Source organism: Melitaea cinxia, chromosome 2 (assembly GCF_905220565.1).
Source record: "Melitaea cinxia chromosome 2, ilMelCinx1.1, whole genome shotgun sequence".
NCBI lineage: Eukaryota > Metazoa > Arthropoda > Insecta > Lepidoptera > Nymphalidae > Melitaea > Melitaea cinxia.
Window position 1 is genome coordinate 18,656,538 of NC_059395.1, and position 12,498 is coordinate 18,669,035.

Sequence of the window (12,498 nt, forward strand, 5' to 3'; positions counted from 1 at the left end):
TACAACACCTTTTTAATTATTTGAAATATTTGTACGAAGCGTGTTATTTATCTCACAGTGTCTAACGTAAAAAAATTCCATGACATAGATCTATCTATCATGTGTATATACTGCACACCAGTGTTGGGCAAATTTTAATTGCAACAACAATTAAAGATTAACAATTAATTAATTGGTAAATGTAACCACAACAATTAACAATTAATCAATTGTAATTGTGGAAAATTACAATTAACAATTATTTAATTGTTAACTGTAGTAGTAACCATTAACAATTAATTAATTATTAATTGTGCTTTACTACAATTAACAATTAATTAATTTTCAATTGTTTTGTGAATTTTAATTAAAACTAACAATTAAAAAATACTGCTGTATGCTGCTGTGGCTCCGGGTATTATATATATATACTAGCTGACCTGGCGAACTTTGTACCGCCTTCTTTATTTTTTTTTCTTAAATATAATAATTAATATATCAAAATAAAATATAGCCTATCTTTTAAGTTGGATCGAACTGCACATGGTGTGCGAATTTTATTATAATCGGTTAAGTGGTTTAGGAGTCCATTGAGGACAAACATTGTGACACGAGATTTATATATATTAAGATATATATTGTATGGTACAGTCTATGGTTGAGTGAGAGATGACATGTGAGGGAAGGTTATGAGGGAAACCAAACCCAATGAAAGTCGATCTAACACTAAATTTATTCAGATTATTTTGAGTATATATAGGCAGAAGTACAGACGTCATTTGACGTCAATCGTAGCAAACAAATATCAATTTCATTAGAAATCTGCATAAGAAAAATAACAATTTCGTAATAAATCAGCTAAATTAAAGAGGTTACTAATTAGCAAAACAATCATATTGCTCAATGTGCGTTGACCCGTACATCCTGCCGACTCAAAGAAGAAAGATAATTTTGATATTAAAATCTACAATAACAATAATAACAATACAATTAAAATTTAAGTACCTAGATTTAAATAACTTATATAATAATCATCACTGCACTACTCTTTAATTGGTATGTCCAGTCGAACGAATCGCGGTCGCGCGCTCGGGGGAGCAGGGGCCTCCTGGTCTTCGTTCTTATCTGCTGCAACTGGAACTGCGGTCGTGGAGACGTCTTTCACAGCACTGCTCTGTATAATTTTGTTTCTGCGATATCGCATGGTACCGTAGAGACATCCCGCAACAATGATAGACCCTAAGATTATATACAAGACAGAGTACTGATGTATATCGTGTATACTGAGTGATGCGTTTTCCTGCTCCTTGAGGTTAATGATCTGAGACTTCATCCGGCGCCACAAGTCTTCATGATCCTCGAGTGTGAACAGTTGGAAATCCGAAGTATTTATTATGGAATTTAATATTGAATAATCGGCTGGGATCGGTATGTTTTCTTGGACCTTAACTTGGCTCATGTAACTATTTTGAGTGAATATAGAGAAGGTGTCACCTTTTATTGTACAACCTTGACCGATTTGTAAAAGGCCATTCCCGGTCAGTGTTGTCAATACAACTCCAGTGTCAATGCAAAATATGCGCACTGTGCATTTCCCACAGCAGGAATAAAGCCACATGTTATTGTTATGTAACTTGACCCAGCTCACGCGACATGGTGCCTCCTTTGTTTTACATATTGTCTTAATAATTAAGTTCATCGCGTTTTTTCTTTCTGATGACGAAAGATAATTTTGTTGAAGTATTTGTTTACGTCGCAACCATTGTGTATAACGTGTGAGCCAGCCGATTATAGTGATTAAGCGCTCTATTGAGCTACATTCATTTAATAATTGCAATACTAAAGCATTTTTATAAGATAAGGCTGCGGTCACACTGGATGCTTTTATTTCTAAGCGTGGTGGTTGATATTTCGTGATGAATGGTCGATGTGAGTTTAAGATTCAACGCCCTTTTGATTGACTTATATGAATCTTCGTAGGCGTAAAACTCACTATCGTACTGGGTATCCGATCCTTGTAGGATATTATCTATTTGCAAGTGCAAAGCGTCTATTGAGTTCCAGCGCGATTGTATGTTGCGTAACTCGTCTTCCAGCTCCCATTTGTCTTGGATTTCATCTACTTTCAAGCGATTTATTTGTCGATGAAAAGCTCGGAAGTTAGTTCTTTGCAGTGACATCAATTCTGTTGCCTGACCTCGATCCGTCGTTGAGATCTTAGTGGCATTTGAACTTGTTGGCAATGTGAGTCTTGGCTGCAGCTTTGGTGTTGTAGGAATCGCAGGTGATTCCAGTGGTTTGCCAGCTCCTGGTGTCGGTGACACAGAAGTCTCCCTTGCTGGCGAAAATGACGCTACCTTGATGCGTACAGAATCAAAGTACTCTCTTGCCTGTACGTATTGATTTTCTTTAAAATAAGGATCAGTATCGTTATGGTAGAGCGACAACCGTTGGTCGTTACCTTGGAACTCAGCCCATAATTTGTCAAGGACGTCGAGTCGCTCGTCCAAGTATTTACGGGTCTTCCGGGATACGGAATCTTTGTTGAAGTTCCTCTCTATCCTTTTTATTGCTTCGACAATTTCTTGTTGTCGTTGCAGGATATTTTCCATATTTATTTATTTTTAATGCTGACGTTGATGTAAAATTGATAGGACCGTCTTCAGGGGTCCAGGCCAATCTCTCAGTGGATAGTGCGACCTTGTTTGCGCCTTCTCAATTTAACTGGTGGAACCCGCTTCTGGGAAGCCAGTCAACCGATTCGCAGTCACACAAATTCCACGTGAGCGTTGTGGCCACTGTATCTGGATTCTCCAAATGTCGATGGAAATCCGTAGAGTTTATAGTCTTGATTGACTGTTTTCTTAAGTGATTTCTCGAAGAAATATTTATTTATTTATTTTTCTCGAAGGATCAAAACGACTGTATGTATCCTCGAAGTAAGACTGTTGTCTTGTAGCTTGCAGGTTCAGAATGACTGCGCAGCTTGTCAGCAGTAAGGCTGTATTCTCAAAGGACCAAAAAACTGTATGGTCCTGTCTGTATGAGTGAGAGACGACATGTGAGGGAAGGTTACGAGGGAAACCAAACCCAATGAAAGTCGATCTAACACTCTATGAATCTTGTCAACAGCAAGGCTGCATTCTCTGTATGAATCCTCGAAGGACCAAAAAACTGTGTGGGACAGTCTATGGTTGAGTGAGAGATGACATGTGAGGGAAGGTTATGAGGGAAACCAAACCCAATGAAAGTCGATCTAACACTAAATTTATTCAGATTATTTTGAGTATATATAGGCAGAAGTACAGACGTCATTTGACGTCAATCGTAGCAAACAAATATCAATTTCATTAGAAATCTGCATAAGAAAAATAACAATTTCGTAATAAATCAGCTAAATTAAAGAGGTTACTAATTAGCAAAACAATCATATTGCTCAATGTGCGTTGACCCGTACATATATATATATATATATATATAATATATAATATATATACATATACATATATATATACATATACATATATATATATATATATACACATATATATATATACATAGATATGTATATATGTACTGTGTGGCTACGGTACTAAAGAATATAGCCACCCCCTCTCTTCCCGTGGGTGTCGTAAGAGGCGACTAAGGGATAACACAGTTCCGCTACCACCTTGGAACTTAAAAAGCTGACCGGTGGCGGGACAACCATCCAACTGCTGGCTTTGAAATACACAGGCCGAAGACGGGCAGCAGCGTCTTAGGTGCGACAAAGCCAGCCCTGCGGTCACCAGCCCGCATGCCCAGTGTGGTGGCTATAGACAAAACACATGAGTTCACGTTGTTTTTGGCGTGAACTTGTGGAGGCCTATGTCCAGCAGTGGGCTGTATAGGCTGTAATGTAATATATATATATATATATATATATATATATATATATATATATATATATATATATATATATATATATATATATATATATATATATATATATATAATAGTGTATATAGTGTATAGTATATGTATAGTATCGCGACTTACCGCTTAATTTTCCTAAATCTTTTACTAATTTATTTTTGATACATAAAGTTAATTGTTAGTTTCAATTGTTTCATAAAACAACTAAAAAAGTTAATTGCAATTATTTTAATTGTGAGTTACAATTGACATACGTTAATCAAATTAATTTAATTGCAAGGTGCAATTAAAAGTTTAATTGCAACTAATTTAATTGTAATTAATTTAATTGCAATTACTTTTTTAGTCAATTAACAAGATAATTGACAATTTAATTGATTAATGCCCAACACTGCTGCACACATACATATAAAGTACGTGTGTACACAGAAGCGGCGGGTACCAAAGTGCGACGGCGGCGCTTTGCCGCGGCGGCGAACTGGACTTACTGGCGCAACACGCGCAGTTCCCCATCGAGAATCGGAAGAGCATCCTCGTCAACGGGTACCCGGTGCGTGTGTGTGTTTGTGTGTGTGGGTGTGGTGCGTGCCTGTGTACGTGTTACGTGAGAGTGTGTGCGTATACGTGCGTACGTGCCATGTGTGAGCTTTTATTTTTTATTTAATATTGTAATTTATATATATTAACTACTTTAAAATCAAAGAAATTGTAACATAGCTTATATAAACAGTGCCTCAACTCTGAATATAATTTTTGTAAATGTGGGCTGCGTGTGTCAGGTGATGACGTGCTACGCGTCGGCCCCAGACAGTCCGAGCACAGCGGCCGCCGCGCTGTCCAACGACATATTCGACTATGTGCAACAGAACAGGTAAACTGTTAATCATTTCTACATATTATATTTTTTGTGATTGTTAATAATTAAAATTCAAAATTTTCCATTAAGATTAAGTTTTGTGTAGTTAATACTGACTATACTGTGATTTACGTGTAATATGGAATACTTACCATGTTTGTTCATTTTGACTTCCCGATATTTCGACATTATTGCTACCACAATGATCACGGGTCTAATGGCGAATTAAAAAATATAGTCAATATACTGTTTTACATATAAATCATAGACTTAAGTGTTTGTCATCAACCACTATGCAATTTCTTATAAGTTACCATTTATACGGCATATCTATTTAGTATTGCACTAAATCTAGAACACCAAAGCTACCATGCCATATCTACGACTTGCCATTGTTATGTTGTAATCATATCAGTTCCTTAAATGTTATTAAATTATATGTGTTAAAATTCTACAGGTCATTTTTCATGTGTTTTAATGTTTCCAGTACAAACACTCCGTCCGAGTCGACAGTGGAGGGGGCGGTGGCGGCCGAGGAGGGAGGCGAGGGCCCGAGCAGCATATCCGGCGCGGGCTCCGACGCGACCAGCCAGTGGGTCGACGACAGCTTCCTGCCAAAGTACATGCCATCCACGTCTAAAGCGTACGATGACAATGATATGGACAGGTAACGTGAAGGTTTTATATTTATTAAAAAAAAAAAAAAAAAAAATTAACTAAGAGGAAATTACGACTGGCATTACAATATTATATGTTTGACACTGTTACTACGCGTTATGCTTAAATCATTAAATCAACTAAATCAATTATTTTCTAAGCTAATTATAGGATAAATAGGACAGAATGTTTTAAGTATGCGAGAAATTAATGTATATAAAAATGACTAATACGTTTCAAACACGACTCATACAAGTATTATTCATTTCAACCTTCTGTCACATAATGTGGTCATTAGAGATTCCTTATATTCCAGGTCACTGAACTCAAGCGAGAGCTCGTTCAACGCACTGTCCGTGTCCCAGTATGAACGTCGCTTCGACAGCGGCGTGGAGACCGACCGGCCGGAGAACGAACCACGCTCCGCCATGTCCGACCTCATGACCCGGATGAGCTCCGCCACAATATCAACCTCTAACCTCGTCAACAACCTCACCTCGAGAATCGTCAAATCTGAGATCCGGACTAGTATAGTCAACATCAGTTCGTCTAGAATAGAGAAGAAGCGTGAAGCAAGCAACATATCTCTCAGTACGTTGTCAGTGAATAGTGTGGACACGTCGGTGTCGGACAAGAGTTCGAGTCAGGACGTGAACTCGGATAACGTGACCGAGAGGAGGATCAGCCCGCCGCCGGTCAAGACTGTGTCGACAGGGGCCATACCGAAGAGTATTAGTTTTGACGCCACAGCTGAGAAATCACAGCGGTGAGTTTTGTTGTACTTAAGAAGTTACTGTTACTTTTGAATAATTGTTCCGCTGATTAAACAAAAAAAAAAATCTGCAAAGTCACGCTGGATTAATATTTGATAATACGTGTTTCAGTATTTCTCTCATGACATGTATGTTTGATACCTTAAAACTGAGTGTTGTTAAACCTAAAATTTGACCTTTTTGTAATATTAACTAAACTAAAATCAATTTTTTTTTTGATAAACACTTCTGACTCGGTCTAACTGAACGGCCTCCACAGTAGACACAAATAACAGTAGATAGAGCAGTAGTATGGACATCCTGTCTCCAAGACACCCAGACATCAACAAACATCAGTATGGTATATAAAAACATATGTAACGACGATGCATTCGACCTGCATTAGCTAGTTCCGTGACAAATCACTATTCCGTCGTAAATAATTATTAATTTAATAAAAACTTTTGGTCCTCAGGAGGCGGATTGTGGGTGAAGACGGTCTCGTTGGTAACTTGGACGAGTTAAAGAATAACGTGAAACGCTCCGGTGGCAATCTTTTGCACAAAATCAAGATGTTCCGGCATAAGGGCAGATCGCATCACCAAGGTAAGATATTATTTGACAATATACAATGTATATTTAGTCCCATTAGTTACTTAGTTTTAATCATTTTGTGTTTATTTTGTCCGTGACGCCGCGTTGGCGGTTGGTTGGTGGTTGCGGGTTCGATCCCCGACGACGAGCTTAAATTGTCATATGTTGAGTTGCTGATTTAAACAATGAGTTTACCATCTATCTCTTAAGAACGATTAAAATATGGAATATATTTTTTTCAATATGTTCTGATTTTTACACAATATGGACCTTTGAAATGATATGTTGGTCTTTAACATCCCCAACATTATCCCTTCGTATAATGATTGAGTTTCAACATAGAAAACAGTGATTTGCGTGTACAAACTTAATTTAAACGGTACAATATACGTATAACACTCGTATATTACATATTTACAATCATGCTTTAGACATGAAGGTGTCAGAAGAGGAGGCGGCGGGCGAGGAGGGCGGTCGGGTGACGCGGGAGGGGGAGAGCTCGGAAGAGATCCTCGCCAAGTACCGGCGCGCTGCGGACTGCGCGCCGCGCCGCGCCGAGCGACACGACGCGCACGATGCGCAGGCGCAGGACTTGGAGAGGTGGCTGATAGAAAACTTTATTGCAATTTATTTTGTTGCATTCTGCGTGTCTTTTGTTCAACTCTGCCTTTTCCTAAAGAGTGTCCAAGGCGACACTGTTGTGTCTGTCTGACACTGTCTAAATCGTCTGCAATAGACGGACTAAGGTGATGTTTGTTGCACTCCCACTATATAACACTGAGTAATAAAAAGTAAAGCACAAATTATATACAAATTAAATCGTCGCCGCGTCGTATAAAAAATTATAGCAGTTTTAAATTATTATTTCACAATGCATTTACACAGACTTCAAAGAGACTAGTAGTAGTAATAGTGGTTGTGTATTCGATTCCTGCTCATCAAAAATGTTTATATAGATCATATAGATACAAGCAGTGATCTAAACGTTTTGCTTGTGTTCTTTGCATGGGTGTACCCACAGTGGGTTAAGGTGGGACGTCTGCCCCACCCTGACTCGAAGCTAATAATGTAAACTTTTCAGATTTTAACAAGGAATTTTTTTGTCAGATTTAGTCAAAACCTCTACAATCTATTATTGGAGTATCGTAAATAGGAAAGGTAAAAGTTGTAGTAAATAAAAATGTTTTTTGATTTTCTTCTACTTGGGTTGCACGTTTATTTGTTTTTAACCCATTTTTACAAAATTCTGGGCACGCCAATGGTTGTGTGTAATTTCCAATGATTTTTAGTTGGAACCGTTTAATGTCCAATATTTTATTCCTATCGTATCGCAGAAGCGAGGGTGTAGTGGACCTCAACGATCCCGAGGTGTTCAACAGTATGAAGCGACGCCTGCGCGTCGTGCTCTCCAGTACAGATTTTCATTCTGTTGAATATGTACCTAATGTAAGTTACAATTTAAGAAAAACAGTACTATTACATCCAATACAAATATTAATCGATACCATTATCACTGGTTATCTACACGATTATTATTGTTATTTATTTGATCTCTCATTATGGTTTGTCAAAAGCGAACTTTGGACGATTTAAATATAAATGACTCAGCAGGCAGACATTAATTACTTCTAATATAAGCATAAGTTTATGATCACTATCATCAGTATACAGCGCGTCCGTGTGCTTGCAGCGCTGCACGAGCGCGTCGCTGGTGGAGTGGGTGCGCGCGGGCGGCGGCGCCGAGGCGGCCGCGGCGGCGCGCGCGCTGTCGGCCGCGGGCGCGCGCGCCGGGCGCCTGGCAGCCGCCCTGCGCGCCGACCTCGCCGCGCGCCGCCCCTACGCCGCCTACCTCGCCTCCTGCCGCGCCGCGCTCGCGCACGCGCTGCACGACCTGCACAAGTACGCACACGCACACGCTCGCCGTCCTAAATTTGATTCATCATTTTTTTTTTTATCAACTTAGTCGACAAACAGGCGTCCGGCCCACCTGATGGTAAGCGATTACCGTAGCCTATAGATGCCTGTAACGTCAGAAGTATCGCAAGCGCGTTGCCGACCCTAACACCCCCCCCCCCCCCCCCCCCGATCTCCTTATTCACCACAGGAACACGACACTGCTTGAAATCAGTATTATTTAGCTATGATCTCCTGTCAAGTCGAGATTATTTCCCGGTTGGGCTGATTCAGATTTTGAGCAAGTTGTCTCCTGCTGTGTCCTACTTCACTTTCGGTCTCGTTTATTCCAAAGCTAGAAGTGTGTGTGTACTATTCGAAAAAGGGAACATAAATTTAATAAGAAAACCAATACAACAATAAACAATTCACAATAAACTTGTATAATAATATCCACATATGACGTCATGTTACACAGTTTATATGATGTAAAAGCTTGTTGCAAAATTTAGCTTTTAAATAAAATTAAATAACTGAATCTGATTATTATTATTACTAGCGACCCGTCCCGGCTTCGCACGGGTGCAATGTTGATGCTAAATATACTACAGAATGTCTTTATTTATAGTATAAAGCTAGCTTAAAGCATGGTTATTAACATAATAACAACATTCAAATATTTGTCGTTAGATTACACGATGTTAGAGAATGCATTGAAGAAATAAAGGTTCACTGCTCGTTCCCCGTAGATGATAGCGTGATAATATGTATCCTAAATGTTGACCTGACTTCTTAATAAAATTTGTGACAAATTTGAAGTAAATCCATGCAGTACTTTTTGAGTTTATCCCGGACATACATACAGACAAACAGACAAAAATTCTAAAAACTATATTTTTTGCTTCGGTGTCGATTGTAGATTACCCAAGTATTCTTTTAAAAAAATATTCAATGTACAGTTTTGACTTTCCTATCATTTTATTATATGTATAGATTATTTTTTACTTTTCATTTATTCATCTCAATCTTATAATTTCATTTGGCGTGATTGAAATATATTAAAACAGCCATGTGTGGTCGCAGTCAGATCAAGCTGGTGCGCTGGGAGTGGGCGAGCATGGCGCGCGCGGCGGCGGCGGCGCGCGTGCTGGAGCAGCTGGAGCGCGGGCCCGCGCTGCGCCGCCTCGCCGCGCACCACGCGCACACGCACGCTCTGCTCAACGGTACCACGCGCACGCACACACACACACACACACACACACACACAAACGAGCGCGCACGCGCGTGCTCACGCACGCACATACGCACATGCATTCGCGTACTTACACACGTACGCTCATGCATACATAGCCACATACACACATAGTGACATACACACATAGTCACATACACACACGCACACACACGCACACACACGCAACACACTAACACATACACGCACGCACAGACACACAAACACACAAAAGCACGCGCGCGCGCCCGCGCACACACACAAACAAACGTGAAACTTTGTACAAGTACAAGTTCACGTAACTAAATACACGTACACGTACACGTTACTACGCATCTACTATACATGTGCACGCATCTATATGCACGTGCACCCAACTGTGTGCACATGCACATACACGTGATCCAGACCATGTAAACTCAGTATTCCCCTGGCGCGCATTTCTATTAAATATATCGTTTTATATTCGTGTGCACATAAGACACTGTTTATAAATATATTTATACTAGCTGACCCGGCGAACTTCGTATCGCCTAACAGTCGATTCTTTAATTTTTTTTTTTAGAATTTTTCTCTCCGTAAGAACCATCCTCGTACTTCAAGGAATATATTAAAAAAAGAATTAGCGAAATCGGTCCAACCGTTCTCGAGTTTTGCGCTTAGCAACACATTCAGCGACTCATTTTTATATTATAGATAATATATTGTAATAATAAGAAGTAATTTTATTTTCTAATTTATTTTTTTAACTAACTAGGTGGCGAGCTAATGGACGAAAGAGCAACAAGACTGATGGCCAGCATAAGAGCGATCACCGCTGAAATTAAATCAGATCCTTCCTGGGAAGGTAAATTTTCATTGAATAGAATAGAAACAGACACTTTCATCACATTTCCACCCACGTACATTACGCAGCACGTAATGTTTTGTATACCTACACTCTCTAATATCCAAATCATTAATTATTAATATTTTTAATTTTAAGTATTAATCTTGAAATGACGGCATTTGAAAAAAAAAACTTTATTATTGTATGTATAATTGAATGTATTTCTAGGAGCAACTTCGACCATTCTCGAGAGTGCCGAAATAACGGTCGAACGAGCTGTGTTCTCTCGCCTGTACCTACATGTGCTCTTCCCCAACGGAGATGGAGATATTGCACGTGATCAGTTAGTATATTATCTATTATTATTTATTTGAATTATACTCAGCGGAGACATTGACTTACCTATTTTCTGTATCCAGATAGGAATAGAGCAACCACACAATAAAATACACAGTTTAAACACGTGTAACAGATAACATAATCTATATTAAAATCTAAATGTGACCAATAGAGTACAGATACGTAGTCCTCCAGTATCTTTTCTTTATATACTTTTAACACCAACGTATAGTTATTACAGGGAGTTAAGATGGTGTTATATGTAAATAATTTGATATGTTACTATATCTTTATAAAATGTATCAATCATCGTAACTCCTTACATAATACTAGAGTACATTTAGGTGATATCTTAAAAACTTGCATATTTTTTATATGATGAATGAATATACATATTGTATAAATATGATTATTGACTAGATCCCAGGATCTTTTACTGCGCATGTTTCTACATAAGCTAGCAGTGTTGGAAATTATCTATAAAAAAAACAGTCCTTGCTCCTTTCTTCCACTATCGAGTTGCAAATAAAGTATACGGTACAGTAAGCAACGTGTTTGTGCTGTAGGGTGCTCAGCGAGCACATCCGGCGGCTGGGCGCGAGCGCGAGCGCCGGCCGCGTGGGGCTGGCGCCGCGCCACGCCTGGGCCGCGCCCTTCGCGCACGCGCAGCTGCAGCTGCGGCACCTGCCCGCCTACCGCGCGCCCCGGGACAAGGTCAAGGGGCTTGGAAACACATAATACACACACACGACGTGATAATAATATAAAAAGAAATATCAATACTAAATATACATTTTTTTTTTTTTTCTAAATATATATTTGTGCTGTGTGGCTACGGCACTAAAGAATTTAGCCACCCCCTCTCTTCCCGTGGGTGTCGTAAGAGGCGACTAAGGGATAACAAGGTTCCACAACCACCTTGGAACTTAAGAAGCCGACCGATGGCGGGATAACCATCCAACTGCTGGCTTTGAAATACACAGGCCGAACACGGGCAGCAGCGTCTTCGGTGCGACAAAGCCAGTACTGCGGTCACCAACCCGCCTGCCCAGCGTGGTGACTATGGGCAAAACACATGAGTTCACGTTATTTTTGGCGTAAACTTGTGGAGGCCTATGTCCAGCAGTGGACTGTATAGGCTGTAATGATGAAATATATATTTGTTTTTTTTTTTTTTTTTTAAATAGCTGAAATAATTCAACTGTATTGTCACACTTAAATGGGTACACTGATGTAAAGTTTCTAACCTTGTGTAAATTCGCGACATCAACGAAAGCATAGACTAGCGCGAAGCACGTGCTCACCGCCCCGCCGGCCCGCAGGTGGCGTGCGTGCTGCGCGCGGTGCGCTCGCTGGCGGCGACGCTGGCGCTGTCGGACGGCGCGCCGCCCACCGCCGACGACCTCACGCCCGCGCTCGTGCTCGTCATCATCAAGGTGTGTAGTAGAAGAAA

At 39.9% G+C, this 12,498-nt stretch overlaps 1 protein-coding gene across 1 annotated transcript in view; it reads left to right on the forward strand.

Annotated features, from left to right (window-relative positions):
* The window catches only part of LOC123666270 (receptor-mediated endocytosis protein 6 homolog), a 37,169-nt gene that overhangs the window by 23,414 nt on the left and 1,257 nt on the right, over positions 1–12,498 (forward strand). Inside the window, exons 18-30 of the mRNA XM_045600440.1 lie at positions 4,324–4,444; positions 4,674–4,765; positions 5,238–5,417; positions 5,724–6,173; positions 6,635–6,765; positions 7,185–7,356; positions 8,091–8,199; positions 8,444–8,652; positions 9,730–9,869; positions 10,635–10,724; positions 10,935–11,049; positions 11,612–11,759; positions 12,368–12,481. Of these exons, the coding sequence (XP_045456396.1) occupies positions 4,324–4,444; positions 4,674–4,765; positions 5,238–5,417; positions 5,724–6,173; positions 6,635–6,765; positions 7,185–7,356; positions 8,091–8,199; positions 8,444–8,652; positions 9,730–9,869; positions 10,635–10,724; positions 10,935–11,049; positions 11,612–11,759; positions 12,368–12,481 (2,071 nt within the window). The remainder of the gene's footprint in view (positions 1–4,323; positions 4,445–4,673; positions 4,766–5,237; positions 5,418–5,723; positions 6,174–6,634; positions 6,766–7,184; positions 7,357–8,090; positions 8,200–8,443; positions 8,653–9,729; positions 9,870–10,634; positions 10,725–10,934; positions 11,050–11,611; positions 11,760–12,367; positions 12,482–12,498) is intronic.